Source organism: Anabrus simplex, chromosome 2 (genome assembly GCF_040414725.1).
Source record: "Anabrus simplex isolate iqAnaSimp1 chromosome 2, ASM4041472v1, whole genome shotgun sequence".
NCBI lineage: Eukaryota > Metazoa > Arthropoda > Insecta > Orthoptera > Tettigoniidae > Anabrus > Anabrus simplex.
Genome location: NC_090266.1, coordinates 591877011 through 591893430, shown reverse-complemented (window position 1 = coordinate 591893430; position 16420 = coordinate 591877011). Strand labels below are relative to the sequence as shown.

Genomic DNA, 16420 nt, shown 5'->3' with positions numbered 1-16420 from the left:
CTTACTCAAACCTCTTGTCTGAACCTGTCTTGTTGGAAAAGTTCCAAACAGAAGAAACTCCATTCTGAAGGAGTCGATTCTTTAATACCTCATTAGGTGAACACTCTCTAATATGAGTAACAAACTTTCTTGAGCAAAATAATTGGCGCCAACGAGAGCCCTGTGTTTCATACAGTTTTTTCCTACCACAGTCATTTCAGTACTTGGAGGCAACTGATCAGTCTTAAAATTATTACTGCCATAAGGCCTATCCCACAAACACAATATACAAATGTTTCTTGTGTAGCCCAACTGCAGACCAAGAAAAAGTGATATAGCCTTCAAATCTTGAAAATATGTCACATAAATGTTGTGTAGTTTATCACTTGTTAGAGGATATCCATGAATTCGTATGTCTCCTTCAATAGCCATATAGATTGATGGTTTCTTATTGCCATTCTGTGACGAAACACATTTTTAGCTCAGTTTGGCTGAGTCAGTGAATAACCTCCAATCATTGGGTTCGTGTAGCCTACATATAATAAATCTTTCATGAGGTCGTTTAATCACTACAAAACACACAGGATTACTTTTATAAAAAGAGGTCATTTTCATAATTGCGATCTCGATAAAGAGTGATTGTCGTACTCTTCTGTAACGAAATTTCACTCCCTCAGTCTAGAGGCTGAGTTCAGACTTCTGTCTTGAAATTTTGAGATTTTCTTGACTTAGAAAGTGATGTTTAGATCTCTAATTCATATTCGAGAAACACATCATCGGAAGTATTTTCATTCCTTTGCTGCTCTTTATGGGAGAAGTCAGCAGTAAAACATTCCGCCGAAGGTGGTACAAGATTCTCTGCATTATGACGCAGTGACTTCCGAGCAGATTAACAGTCCGGATTTATAATGTTTGATTTGGGTTTTCCGAAAGCCCAGAAAAAATATTCATACAAAAGTATCAGTCCTAGGTGTGGTTCCTTTGCTCATGCCAAATCATTGGGCACAGCAAAAGGCGTATATATTCTGTTCCGAGACAACCATTGCGTAAAACCTGTTTAACATACGGTGCAAAAATATTGTGGTGCCCAAAACATATTACCGTCCCCTACTTTATCCTTGATCAGTCTTTGCTTTCCTTGTTATCTTCTTACGCCGACCGAGTGGTGTGTATTTATTACAGATGTAGCAGAAATTAATGGATGGTTAATTAAGCCTCTATTTCTCTTCATATTAATAAAATTCTGAAATTAAGTGGACGCTGGCATCAATGAAAGCAATATACTTCAAGTTTCATGTATGAATCCCATAACCACTTACCCTGGTACATTAGTATTACCAACATGCCAATATACACCGCATTTTGGTGTGTAACAACATTAAAACATTAACAGAAAAACCTTAATTAAGTCATTTAATGTGTAGTTACATTACAGCACTACACAGAACACGAATCAGTTAATAATACTCCTATTCCTTGTTTATTCGCATACAAATACCCACTTTAGTGGAAATGAAAAATGTTGTCGGAAATATGATAACTCTGGTGAGTATCTGGTTAAACGTTAATATAATTGACTAATAAAATCATAAAAATACGTCATAGCTTCAATATATGATCTCATACTCCTGGAGATGCAATAATAATAACAACAAAATAAATAACATGTACTTAAATGAATCTAAAATGTGAGAGTTAAATTATTATAATTTTTAAATTGTCACGAAACAGAAGAACAGTCTTAAGTCTCCTAATCTGCGCACTCAAATTACGTATGTTCCGGGTTCGATTCCAGGACGGGTCGGGGATTTTCGTCACAACAGAATGATTCTTCGGTCTCGGGAACTTGGTATGCGACTCGTTGGCTGAATGGTCAGCGTACTGGCCTTCGGTACAGAGGGTCCCGGGTTCGATTCCCGGCCGGGTCGGGATTTTAACCGTAATTGGTTAATTCCAATGGCCCAGGGGCTGGATGTTTATGCTGTCTTCAACATCCCTGCAACTCACATACCACGCACAACACTATCCTCCACCACAACAACACGCAGTCATCTACAAATGGCAGATGCCGCCCACCCTCATCGGAGGGTCTGCTTTGCAAGGGCTGCACTCGGCTAGAAATAGCCACACGAAATTATTATTATTATTATTATTATTATTATTATTATTATTATTATTATTATTATTATTATTATTATTATTATTATTATTAGGGAACTGGGTGTTTGTGCTTATACCAACACTTCCCTCCTCATATTCAGACAACACGTCACACTACTAACCACCACAGAAACGAGCAATAGTGATTACATCCTCCGTAGGGTTGGCGTCAAGTAAGGAATCCGGCAGTAAAACAGGTGCGACACAGTTCGCACCCACGACCCCGCAGGTGTGGGAAAAAGCAGTACAAAAGAAGGCACTTGTCTTTGTTCAGCAATAAAATAAAAATAAAATAACTAAAGTTGATCAGAATATATTTAAAAATGAAATAATCGAAATATTAAAACTATGGTGTTATAGACTGTAATCAGCAAACTCAAATAGGAGCTGGTACACTTGCTTTTGTTATTAATGACGTTTTCATAATACATTTCATTGGTTAGGCGTCTCAGACTCCCGTGTAGGTGCATGATAGCCTGTGTTATATTTGTGTCTAGATCTAATTGTAAGAACTGCCCTACTTTTCTCCACCTGCTACTCTGTGAGGCATGTTATCTGATGCATTATGACGTGGCCTCATGACATAGTCAAACAAAGTTTTAGAAATTCTCATTACTCTTATATTAATCTATTTGTACATATATCAGTGATTCACTCTCAGTTCCGCACCAGTTTTACTTGATGTTCAAATTCGGCAAAATGTTGTTTTCAGGCGCTTTTTCCAGATATGTATGTGCCATATCCATTTTCTTGTTCTTTTTCTATTTGTTACTCTGACATCGGACGCAGAATCAGTACTGCCAGAATTGTTCCCGCATCAGTTATGGACTAAATATTAAAGGATGGTAACGATATCTTCAGAAACAATTTCATAAATTTATTTACTGTAATTTTCGGAAAATATCAATGTATCCTTCGCCATAGGAGCAAAGTCATATTTAGGGAAATGAGGCCTGCAATGTGTACTGTGTGAAATGAGAAATAATGACAATACAAGAGTGGATTTCAATGTTTGAAGGAAAGTAGTCGTAACATTTCGAGTGCTTCTCTTTAGTTATTATTGAAGCAATCGGTCGACACAGGGATTTGACTTAGACTGAATCTCCGTTTTCTTTGTTTTTTTCTGTGCCGGGCTTAGTGGCTCAGACGGTTGAGGCACTGGCCTTCTGACCCCAACTTGGCAGGTTCGATCATGGCTCAATCCGGTTGTATTTGAAGGTGCTCAAATACGTGAGCCTCCATTTTGTAGGTTTACTGGCACGTAAATTAACTCCTGCGGGACTACATTCCGGCACCTCGGCGTCTCCGAAAACCGAAAAGTAGTTAGTGGGCGACACAGATAAGACTTATGACGACGAAGGGACAAGGAAGGGCTACTACTGGCAAGGAAGCATCCGTGGCCTTAATTAAGGTACAACCCCCGTAATTGCCTGGTGTGAAAGTGGGAAACCACGGAAAACCATCTTCAGAGATGTCGGCAGTGGGGTTCGAACCCATTATCTCCCTATGGATACTGGACGCACTTAAGCGACTGCAGCTATCGAGTTCGGTGTGAGTCTCCGTTGCCATTCTCATCTCCAGTTGTGGTATGGCCATAGTACATGCATGGGTCACACATCAGGCCTCGAAGTATACAAAAACCAGGTTATATTTTTTTATGGAGCTCGAATACGACCGTCGTTAGATCTTATTTGAGCTGACACTTCTTGATTACATTCTACGCAAGCTTGTGTTTCAGTGAGGTAGGTTATCTCGCCAATAGGCCACTTAGAAATCAATGGGCATCATCCTAATTTACTTCATATCATTCTTCACTTTTCTATACCCATTCTTTCTCGTCCTTCCCTCCTGTTCCCTACTTAATCACATTCCGTTAAACAATTATCGTTTTGTAGTTTCAGATCAGAAGGCATACCGAAAACATTCTATGAAAATATTTCACAAATTACATTCCAACTAATACTTTACTGTGTATTCCTTGTTTCTGTAGAAATTATTACTGTACTTCAAAGGCAATACGTTTTGTTACAGTTCCGCCCATGCTGTGGATTCCTCACCAACTTGTTGGAGCTCCTTTGGGCTACAGTGTCAACTTGGAGTGTTTTACAGAAGCTCATCCTACGTCTCTCAACTACTGGACTCGTGAAGATGGGCATATGATTCACGAGAGCCGTAAATATCGAGCAGAGAATATCGTCGGGTCTCCGTCGTACAAGACTCACATGAAGCTGACTATCAGCAACATTCAAGAGCATGACTATGGGACCTACAAATGTGTGGCCAAGAATCCTCGTGGGGAGACTGATGGCACCATCCGCCTATACAGTGAGTACATCTGTAACTAATTAGTTGCAGAGCTTGGCTCTCTTTTCCTTATAACTTTAGTTTTAAGAATTTTGCAGGCATAGTGTTTCCTCAATAACTTAACTCACTGTAATTTAAGGGGACATTACATGTAATATTTGACAGTAAACAGCGTGCCCTAGTATTTCCAATTACTCCTAGTTTTTCTTCTGTAGTAATAGTATTTAGGATAAAACCATGTAAGGTGGCCGTGTGCAAACGCTGTTCGCTTGAGACATTTTACTACATTCCTTGAATCTTGTATATTATTAAAACTACTCCTTCATTCATCTTTATGATGGTAATGCTAGTTGCGAATTACCACACCGTTCGAAATGAGCCATTTCTTATTTTTATTCAGACTAGTATCAATATCAGTCAAGTATGTAGGGAATAAGAATATATATGATAAGTGGTTCTCTCGAAATTATTCCGAGTTACCTGGAGTCTTGTATTAAAATAAGTAGATTCCCATGAAAATACTTCTTCCATCGTGGGTTACGTAAGTACTGTATACTGACAGTGTTTAGAGCATCGGACATTAGGCCCAGACTAAAATGTCATAAGATATCATAATTATCACAAGCACTATCGTAAATCGCGGAATTTCTAACTTTAAGAATATGAAGTGACATAAGCACAATATTTTCAATACCATCACCTACGTTTTCGCAATGTAATGTTGATTAATTAACGTACGTAGAGAAAGCTAACGGTTAATAAGAGCACCTGTCTATAGAACGATTTTCCCTATAGTTCATACGGAGACTAGTGCTGGCTGCTGAATGCATGATTCGAAGCAGTGTATGGATTCGTTCAAGTGTCCGAGTGAATCGATTCACAGGAACGGCGAGCTCACGGCTCACTAGCGGGACACTGGACGTTGGCGGGCAGCCGAGCTTCCACTGCAGCGAGACATACAGTGAATCATGGCACACCGAAAGAATCGTGGGAGCAAGCACGGCTCAGTGAGACACAAGATACGCACGGCTCCTTATCGGCACACTGGACACTGGCGAGGAGGCGAACTTCCTCTGAAGCAATACATACAGAGCCATGGTACACTGAAGCAATCGTATGCTACAATGGACTCTCGAGCTCAGCTCATTTGAAAATAATACCCACTTGCATTCACTGTCCTCTTCTTACAGGGAGGTTCAAATAATAGATGGATTTATTTGCAGTGTTAAAACGGTAGTCAAAACATAATTCTAAAGTAGCACGTAAGTAGGTTGGTTATTAGGTTATACTATTTATTAGTTTAATGAATCTTAGTATTAAAACTTAGTTGACATTTTACAATTAATTAACTCGACTCTAGTCTGCCCTATGACTATGAGTCATGCTCATGGCCACTCAAAAGTACCTGTTTTATATTGGGAGGAACGGCTCAGTATTGTCTCAGTTCGTATGTCACATCGTTGCACAAGACTTCAATCATATGTGGACAGTAAGTGAGCCGACTGACGCAAAAACTTAACCAACAGTATGTTGAATCAGAAAACCAGTAGACTACTGTGCATCTCCGGTAGCCTATACAAAATAGGACGATTTAAAAACTCCTCCGCTGATAGAAAAGTACATATTTTTAAAAATGACGGAGCGAGTTGGACTTGCGGTTAGTGTCGCGTAGGAATGCGCTTAGATTCGGGGGATGGTGGGTTCGAATCCCACCGTCGGCAGCCGTTAAGATGGTTTTCCGTAGTTTCCCCATTTTCACACCAGGAAATGTTGGGACTGTACCTTAATTAAGGCCATGGCTGCTACCTTCCTAATCCCAGACCTTTCCCATCCTACATCGCCGGAAACCTTCGATGTATTAGAGTGACTAGCATTTTTTTCTAAGAAAGGAGTTCATAGTATGAAGACCAGATGGCACTGAATGCTGCTGCTGCTGTCTTACCAGTACATACTACACAGATGCAATAGGAGCGGTGACTCTAATGTGCCGTGAATCGGATCACTGTATCGATTCAGTAACGTGAACGGAATCAAATGAATCGATTCAGTAAAATGAATCGAAAGTCCCATCACTAATGGAGACGGACTGTAGACATCTGTTATGATATAATTAAATGAGATATCTCCATTCTTTTCAATTCTGTCTTTACATCTTCGTTTCTCTTCTTAGTTGAGCTCACTGCGACATGCTAGTGACCTCCACCCGCTGGAACACTTCGGACTTACGATATTTAGTAATTTTTTCTGAGACTGGTTGCCCCCAGCAAAAGTTCATGAGCGTATACTATTACATTAGCAATACTCCATCTGGACCATATTCTTATTTTATGTACACATTTGTTTTCATCCCCCAAATCGCATTAGCGTGGCGCTAGTAGAGGGCCCATGGCTTTGCACGTCAGGTTTGCTTTAAGTACGGGGTGTACTTTACGAGAGAGTTAGTTACCTGTGAGATTAGACGGAGTTACTGTGAGTGGGTCAGGAATGCCTTTACGACGACGAAGCTCACTGCGGTTGAATGAGGTCATATAGTATGGCTACGTGAAGGTGGATATTCCTTCCGCGCTATTACAGAACGACTTGGCAGGAATGTCTTCACTGTGCTTGCATGCTGGCAGCAGTGGTCACGAGAAGGTACGCTCGCAAGAAGACCGGACTCTGGACGTCCCCGTGGCACCACCGAGAGGGAGGACTGCCCTGCCGTATTCGGCGTATGGCTGTGGCCCAGCGGACTTCGTCTTCAGCAGCAATTCGAGCGGCAGTTGGCACCAGACGCCCTGCGGCATGCATTCCACTTATCCCAAACCACTTCAGTGGTGTCAAGCGAGAGCTCATTGGAGGATGGACTGAAGGTCCGTTACCTTGGGGCTAGTGATGGCCATGTGTTGGTTAGAAGGAAACCAGGTGAGCGCCTGTACCCCCACCTGTCTGCTGTATCGACACACTGGAACTAAACCGGAATTGCTGGTTAGAGGAGCAATTTCCTGTGGCAGAAGGAGCACTGTCGTGGTTATCCCACGCATCCTGACTGCAGATGTGTACGTCCGTCTGGTGATTCGACCTGTTGTCCTGCCATTCATGAACATCATTCCCGGGAAGTTTTTTCCAACATGATAATGCACGCCCCCATGCCGCTGTTGTAACCCAACGTGCTCTACAGAATGGCCTGCTCGATCCCCCCATCTGTCCCCTATAGAGCACGTATGAGACATCATTGTACGACAGCACCAGCGTCATCCACAACCGGCATTTACCGTCCCTGTATTACCGACCAAGTGCAACAGGCATGAAACTTCATCCCTCAAGCTGACATTCGGCACCTGTACGACACGATACATGCACGTTTGAATGCCTGCATTAAACAGTCAGGCGTTTACACCAGTTATTATTGGACCAGCACGAGTCCAGCCCCGCGGTGTAGGTGGCAACGCGTCCGCCTGTCACCCGGCGGCCACGGGTTTGATTCTCGGCCGGGTCAGGGGCTTTTAGTTGTAAATGATTAATATCCCTAGCCTGGGGACTAGATGTTTTTGGCGTCCTCAACGTTCCTTTCCTCACATTCAACACATTACACTTCCGCAATAACACTTACATGCAGGTTCCTATCATATGGTGAAAATAGTGGCAAAAGATCTGCAGAGGTCGACTCCACGAACAAATATCATTTTTTTAAAAATGGACCAGCATGGCACATTTTCAATGGCTTTACTCGCTCGGATATTAATCTGTAGTCTTTTACCTATAATCAATTAAATATGTTACCTCGACGAATATATTGCCAAAATTTTCGTATTATATATCCCTTATGTCATAGTGATTGGAGCTTTTTCCGCCAGTGTATGTTTATAGCAGGTACCATCGCTATTTACATGCACATGCAGCCCTTGTAAGGCAGACCCTCCGATGAGGGTGGGCGGCATCTGCCATGTGTAGGTAACTGCGTGTTATTGTGGTGGAGGATGGTGTTATGTGTGGTGTGTGAGTTGCAGGAATGTTGGGGACAGCAAAAACACCCAGCCCCCGGGCCACTGGAATTAACCAATGAAGGTTAAAATCCCCGACCCGGCCGGGAATCGAACCCGGGATCCTCTGAACTGAAGGCCAGTACACTGACCATTCAGCCAACGAGTCGGACATAGAGTTTTATATATACATGCATTAATGTTGATTCAAGGGGCCTAATATCAATGTCGCCGGCCAGTGAACAGTGTTATTTCTCATCTTAAATTTATCGTTTTTCCGGAATACCTGGTCGCAGTTACACCAGTAATTTTACTGGGTGAGTGATTCCACTATCTATGACCAATGCTAATTTGATATTCAGATGCCTTCCTCTTCATCTCATACTCCAGAATCGCCAGTTTTTCCTCCTGAATACTCGGTTGTTAATGGGTCTGTAGCAAATAAATATGATAGTAGTATCGAAAAACAGACCCCGGATATTCTTTTGTCCGTCATTTACTCTTACGGATTTATTTATATGCTATTGTTTGGAAAATATAAATACTGTAACTAGCCTTTTTATCTACAATAGAAAGACTTCAATGGCAAAATCGAGTTATTTAATAAAGTCCCGTTGAACCTCTTGCTGACCATCCACTTTGAACTAACTTCATGGGCATCTTGACAAGGTTCTGGATCCGTACATTATTTTTACTCCACAAGCGTTATTGTCAAGTACTAGAGATAAATAAACGAATGCAGACACATTTAGATATACAACTCACGGGAGTCATGAAAATCATAACTTGTAGGTATAAAGCTTTAAATCGATCGACAGCCGCATGAATGCCGCAGCACTGATATTTGCAGTGAATTACAATAATGATGTCCATACAAGGTAAAAGAGATTAAGGTGGAACGGTGACAACGCATTAGGAATCTAGGGGTATCCTAAGGGAGCCAGCCCAGTCTTTATTAGTTCATCATAAATTCCATTTATAATAATGAACAATAAATGCTTCGGCTCTACTGCTCCAAGCACCATGATTTGACCGAGATCAGCAATGAAATGTTTCCACTCTGATGACAGAGTGGTGCACATCACTCAATTAGCTATTCCCGCCTTCCATTTTAATTTAGGGAATATACTGTAAATTTAGTCTCAGCTGTACTCATTGTAACCATTTCATACAATCCATTCACTCACATTAGTGCCACGGGCACTAAGCTGTACTTGATTCATAAAAGGCCTGCAGAAAGCAGGTTCATGAGCGGCATGGATTAGTATATCATCTAAAAATTTCCGAAGCTTGTATTTTTAGTGTCTATATGTGTGGCACTCGTGATGGGCTAGAATTATGATTCTGAAGGCTAACATTGAACTTTCATTAACGTATCATTCTACGTTCTCTGGGAACATTCGGTAACTTATAGCCTCTGAACTGCTGTACTAAACCGTGGATCCTAGTCTTACCATGTTCAATAATAGCAGGAAGCACGCTTCGAAACATTGGTGACTTTTATCCATTAGTCATAAATTACACGACATACAAATTTACGTGAGTTTAATGCAGTGCGGTGTGAGTTTAAATTTGGAAATTTTCTCTTGTACGGCTGCAGTTCGAACCACGGCCGACTTGGTGAGAAGCTAGTGAAAATATGTCTTTCTCTTCTCCTTCTTTGGTGATCAATGAGGAGACTGGTTTATAGCAGCTCGATCGGCTACAGTTCACCACTTCTCACGTTTTCCTGCCTTCCCTTTTAATTCTTTGAGCTGTTTCATCACACATCCTTCACAAACTTATTCGATATTGCGCAGTTGGGGTCTTTTCTTAGATTGTTTATCATTCAATTTTACTTCTAGGAGACCATTTCTCTTTCTCTCTTGTAGGAACTTTATTAAAAACGTACGCATTGAACGCAACGTCCAACAATTAAACTGATTTTGAGTGTACAGAGAAATGTATTCTTTGTTTACTGCATCATTAAGAGGTTAGAACGTATTCGGGAGATAGTAGGTTCGAACCCCACTGTCGGCAGCCCTGATAAAGGTTTTCCGTGGTTTCCCATTTTCACACCAGGCAAATGCTGGGGCTGTACCTTAATTAAGGCCACGGCCGCTTCCTTCCCACTCCTAGCCCTTCCCTTTCCCATCGTCGCCATAAGACCTATCTGTGTCGGTGCGACGTAAAGCAACTAGCAAAAAAAAAAAAAAAAGAGGTTAGAACACCAAACAGTGTCAAAGAGGCATACTAAGCATAGATCCACGTAAGGTAAATCGTGTAGTTTCTTTCTCAGAGTTTGAGGTGCTGGCCTTCCGACCCCAACTTGGCGGGTTCGATCCTGGTTCAGTCCGGTGGTATTTGAAGGTGCTCAAATACGTCAGACTCGTGTCGGTAGATTTACTGGCACGTAAAAGTACTTCTGTGGGACTAAATTCCGGCACCTTGGAGTTTCCGAAAACCGTTAAAGTAGTTAGTGTGACGTAAAGCAAATAACGTTATTTTTATTATTATTATTCTTTCTCGGAGGGATCAATATTCAAAGCGATACTTTGTCGAAAGAAAAGTCTCGGTTTCGGTCCGAGGTAGTCCAGTCTCGCCCTTTGGGTGAATGGTCAGCGTAGTAGCTTCCGGTTCACGGCCCGAGAATTTAAATCTCAAATGGTTAATGCCCTCGGCTCGGGGACAAGTTTTTTCCCTGTTCCCAACATCTCCGCAACTCACACACTAAACAAAAATGCTATCCTCCACCACGATAACACGCACTCTCCCATACTCGGCAGATGCCGTCCAACCTCGCCGGAAGGTCTTTAATGCAAGGGCTTCACCAGGCTAGAAATAACCACATAAATTTATTATTACCGGTAGTCCACATGGTTCTAGGGAATCGTGAAAATGAGCGGAAAGTCTTTGAGTGTATAGGTTGTACAAGGTGTAGTGAAATCGTCCATACACTCATCTGAATTGCAGATCAAGAATGCCTGAAGCCGTACACACCATATCCTCCATCAGCCTCTTAAGTCAAAACGGGCATTTATATTTTGCTTATGATATACAGTAACAGATGGTGCGCTGAAATTATGTTAGGCATCTTGACAAATGTATTATTATTATTATTATTATTATTATTATTATTATTATTATTATTATTATTATTATGACTTCAGAAAGCGATCTTTAAGCTCATAGAGATGTGAAATGATGTGGTTCCATGATGTTGAGAGTACGCAGCCACTGATCAATCACCCCCATAATTGGACTAGCGGTACATCTACTGCAGTGCTTGCTAGTATGTTGGTTCAGGCAAAAATTATTACCGAATGTCCAGGGAAAACGTTATAAATCAAGATTGGCTTTATCTGAAACACGCATCACGTTTTCTACGATACAATTAAGTTAAAGTACGTTCTCTGTCCTTCTGTTAGTGGACACTGAGTAAAGCAAAACCTTGCATAAACGTAAAGCTCTATTCAGGAGCTAAATCGTCTATATTTCCCACAGTCTCCATTACCCACAATTCTAATACAAATTTGCCGTTGATTTTGTTGTTTATGATGCACTACTTTGTTGATGACTCTGTAAATGTGTGATACCAACCTAATGAATATTTGTCACCGAAGGCTGTGTGGTAATGAAAAAAACAAAACTTTAAAGACATTGGACTGTAATGAAGATGCTTACTAAACCTGGAAAAAATATAAGATTAACAGACTATATTTCATTCATTTTGAACTATACAAATTTCTGACGTAGCCCATATAAAAACATAATTAATTCTTTGATACACTGTGACCAGTACGTCAAACAGAAAGTGATATGTATCATACCAAAAATCAAACCAAACCCCTTGGTACTACATCCCTTGAAGGGCTTTGGCATACCAAGCGACCGCTGCTCAGCCCGAAGGCCTGCAGATTACGAGGTGTCGTGTGGTCAGCAGGACGAATCATCTCGGCCGTTATTCTCGGCTGTCCTGACCGGGAACCGAAACCGGGGCCTCCGGGTAAGAGGCAGGCACGCTAATCTCGCTCCAGAACTTGCCTACCTGTCCAAAAGTATAACCAGAACTCTGATCTAGTAAGAAATGAATGATATCTTTAACAAGCTCTTATCACGTCAATAACGAAACTAATGCCTTACTGTCCAAATTCAAACTTCTTAACGCAGTATTTTTTATGTATTATTATTATTTACAATCTGCCTTACGTCGCACCGACACAGATAGGTCTTATGGCGACGATGGAATAGAAAAGGGCTAGGAGTAGGAAGGAAGCGACCTTGACGTTAATTTATTCGTTATTATTATTTGCTGGGTGTAAAAATATGAAACGACGGGAAACCATACTTAGGGCTTTGGACAGTGGGATTTGAACCCTCTATCTCCCAAATGCAAGCTGATTGCTACGTGAAGAAAACCGCGCCGCTACAAGCTCTGTATTATTATTATTATTATTATTATTATTATTATTATTATTATTATTATTATTATTATTATTATTATTATTATTTTTTTTTTTTTGATTCGTTGTGCCCAGCTGTGGAGCGCGTTTGAACTTATTTTGCACAATGTTTCTTCTTCTTTTCTTCCCAATATCTCTTCACTTTTTCACTGTGTTCCTTTCTGCGTGTTTCTGTCCAGCCTGTATTTTTTCTTGTTGGTTTCTCTGCAAATTTATGTTTGTTTACTAAGCTTGTAAATTTCATTCTATCTTGAATGGTTTCGTCCTCGATACCCATTTCTTGTAGATCTTCATGTATTTCTGCTAACCAATTGTTGCGGATTTTCAGGGTTAGAGCTAGGTTTAGAATTTTCTTTGTCAGCCTGTTGTTACTATGAGATTGACAAAGATCAATCTCCCCATTATTATTATTATTATTATTATTATTATTATTATTATTATTATTATTATTATTATTATTATTACCAACGGAGTAACTCCAGATCCCATATAATCTCAGAAGTTGAGCGACATTGTGTTGGTAGCGCACATGCTGTTCGATAGAGGTGGTGTTCAAAAATATTGGCTGACCTCTTACAAGTAAACCCCGCCTCAGTATGCCTCGTCAGAGGCCCTTGGCTTATCCGACGGGTCGTAACTATGCCGTAATGTTCAGGGTTGGATACATTTCTCGGTTTTTATTATTGTTGTTGCAATTTGCTTTACGTCGCACCGACACAGATAGGTCTTATGGCGACGATAGGATAGGAGAGGCCTAAAAGCGGGAATGAAACAGCCGTGGCCTTAACTAAAGTACAGTCCCAGCATTTGCCTTGTGTGAAAACAGGAAACAGTTTTTACTATTATTATTATTATTATTATTATTATTATTATTATTATTATTATTATTCCGGGTATTATGTATAACGCAGAGGTAAAAAGAAGGTGTGGGCATGAATGGGTGGATATAGAAAAGAGGGAAGATTAATTTAAAACTTTAAAAACTTGTGATTATATGTCTTCCTTTGATCTTTTCTTACTTTTCAAATTTTAAACATTGTACATTGCTAAGCAAGTAACAATTAATCAGGTACAAAGTCCAGCTCGTGAGCATGAGTAACAATACTAGAAAAATCAATAACAATTTAACAACATGAGCTTGAAGCTTCTTAGTTACCAATTTAATAAGACGTCGTTGCCGGGACAAAACCTCCTATGTGATAATATTTTTGGAGATATACTGACCCGCAGCACATACATTATGAAGAGCAAGAATTCCTTGACAACATTCACACAATATTGAACCTTAGGAGACAGAACCTTACCGGCCAAAGTTCTAAGCTAAAATATTTCACATAGGAGGTTTTGTCCCGGCAACGACGAAGAGCACTTCTGTTCTCTTCAACCAACACTCAAGGACACCGAGTTCCAGAATTTACAATAGTAGAAAAAGAGCGTCGTTGCCTCTCGCATTTGTTCTCCAGGAGATATTCTCCAAAATTTACAGGTTTAGGCCTCTTAATGACACATTCTACATTTAGCAGAAACCATCAGTACGGTTACTACTCAGCAATCAGATTTACGTTTAAACGTAAATGAATAATAGTTAATTGTAACAGGGGTAACAAGTACTCATCCTACATGGCCTTAGTTGAAAAAGAAAAGGTTGAGCTACTGGCCTAAAGTTAAAGTGTTACGAGGCGTACTCTTGTACTCCTCAAAATAAAATTGAAAAATGCCTAAAACCCTATTTGGGCTGATGGAACTAAGTTACAGAGACTAAACCTATACTACTGAGGTGACTAAATGTCCATATGTGTCTAGGAGGCGTGTCCATTCTTAAGGAAAATAATGGATGGGAAGAGCATTGTGAGATATTACCTTTTACCCGAACAGCGTTGAATTCATGGCGTTCTAATGACGACTCAGTGTTATTAGCTTCAAGCAGGTAAATAACTTCTGCGGATAGAAGAAATCAACACGCAGACATATCCTTCGATCATCAGGATTTAAAATGGACGTTAAGTAAATAATCTCTTCGCTAGCTGCTTAACATCGCACCGGCATATCGTCGTTGGGCCTAGAAGAACCACTATGTGATAATATTTCAGCATAGAACTCTGATCAGCAAGGTTCTAAGTTTCAGTATTGCATGGACTAGACCTACATCAATAAATTTTCGTTTTAAATACAACATGTGTTGCGGGTCTGTATTTCCCTCTCAACGTTGTCACATAATAAAGGTATTTCGAGGCGCAACAAAGATATGCAGGTTGTTGGCGTCGTTAAGAAAGACTACAACTAGAACTAGGAATGTACTGATTGTGGTCTCAATTACGGTAACACCATGGCATTCGCTGGGAGTGAAAATGAGACCCTACGATTCTAGGTTTCTAATGGTGGGGTTTGATGTCACAATTTTCTGAATGCTACACTACATGGACAGCGGAACAAATTAGTTTTGTATTTAATAATAATAATAATAATAATAATAATAATAATAATAATAATAATAATAATAATAATAATAATAATAATAATAATAATAATTTCATGTAGGATTCTTTTCTGTCACTTCATAGACCGATGGACAGGTTTCAGAAGAGAGCGCACCTACTCAAAATGAGGAGCAAAAGTGTGCTTACTAAAAATTTATTGAACGAAATCACTACATCATATTTACTGAATAACTACACTTAAGTTATAGATAAATTCCGATGCTCAAATATGCATCATCCCAAACAGATGTTCGGAATGAACCCGCAATATAGACGGATGCTAAGTGCCATGCAATGAGTTGACCAGAGGTTCCAGTACAACTTCAGTACAATCAATCAATCAATCAATCAATCAATCAATCAATCAATCAATCAATCAATCAATCAATCAATCAATCAATCAATCAATCAATCAATCAATCAATCAATCAATCAATCAATCAATCAATCAATCAATCAATCAATCAATCAATCAATCAATCAATCAATCAATCAATCAATCAATCAATCAATCAATCAATCAATCAATCAATCAATCAATCAATCAATCAATCAATCAATCAATCAATCAATCAATCAATCAATCAATCAATCAATCAATCAATCAATCAATCAATCAATCAATCAATCAATCAATCAATCAATCAATCAATCAATCAATCAATCAATCAATCAATCAATCAATCAATCAATCAATCAATCAATCAATCAATCAAGTTCTTGGGGTCGTGTAGGATTCTTTTCTGTCACTTCATAGACCGATCGACAGCATTCAGAGGAGAGCGTAACTATAAAATGAGGAGCAAAAATGTGCTTACTAAAAATTTATTGAATGAAATAACGACAGTCATATTTACTGAAAAACCACCCTTAATTTATGGATCAATCGCGATGCTGAAATATACATCATCTCAAACAGATGTTCAGAATGAACTTGATCCGAGAGGATCTTACGTTACATCGTTCTGAAGGAATAAAACTGCGAAATACTAACTCAGTATGCGTTTAGAATAAACGCCAAATACTGAAGTTAATAAAAGTTATAAATCACTCGAAAAGTCTTCTTACTAAAGCAAATTTCAAATTATGAAACAGT

General features: G+C 39.8%; 1 protein-coding gene across 1 annotated transcript in view; it reads left to right on the top strand.

The window, feature by feature from the left end:
- Positions 1–16420, top strand: part of LOC136863611 (neurotrimin) — a 532585-nt gene that overhangs the window by 387377 nt on the left and 128788 nt on the right. Inside the window, exon 5 of the mRNA XM_067139981.2 lies at positions 4171–4464. Within this exon, the coding sequence (XP_066996082.1) occupies positions 4171–4464 (294 nt within the window). The remainder of the gene's footprint in view (positions 1–4170; positions 4465–16420) is intronic.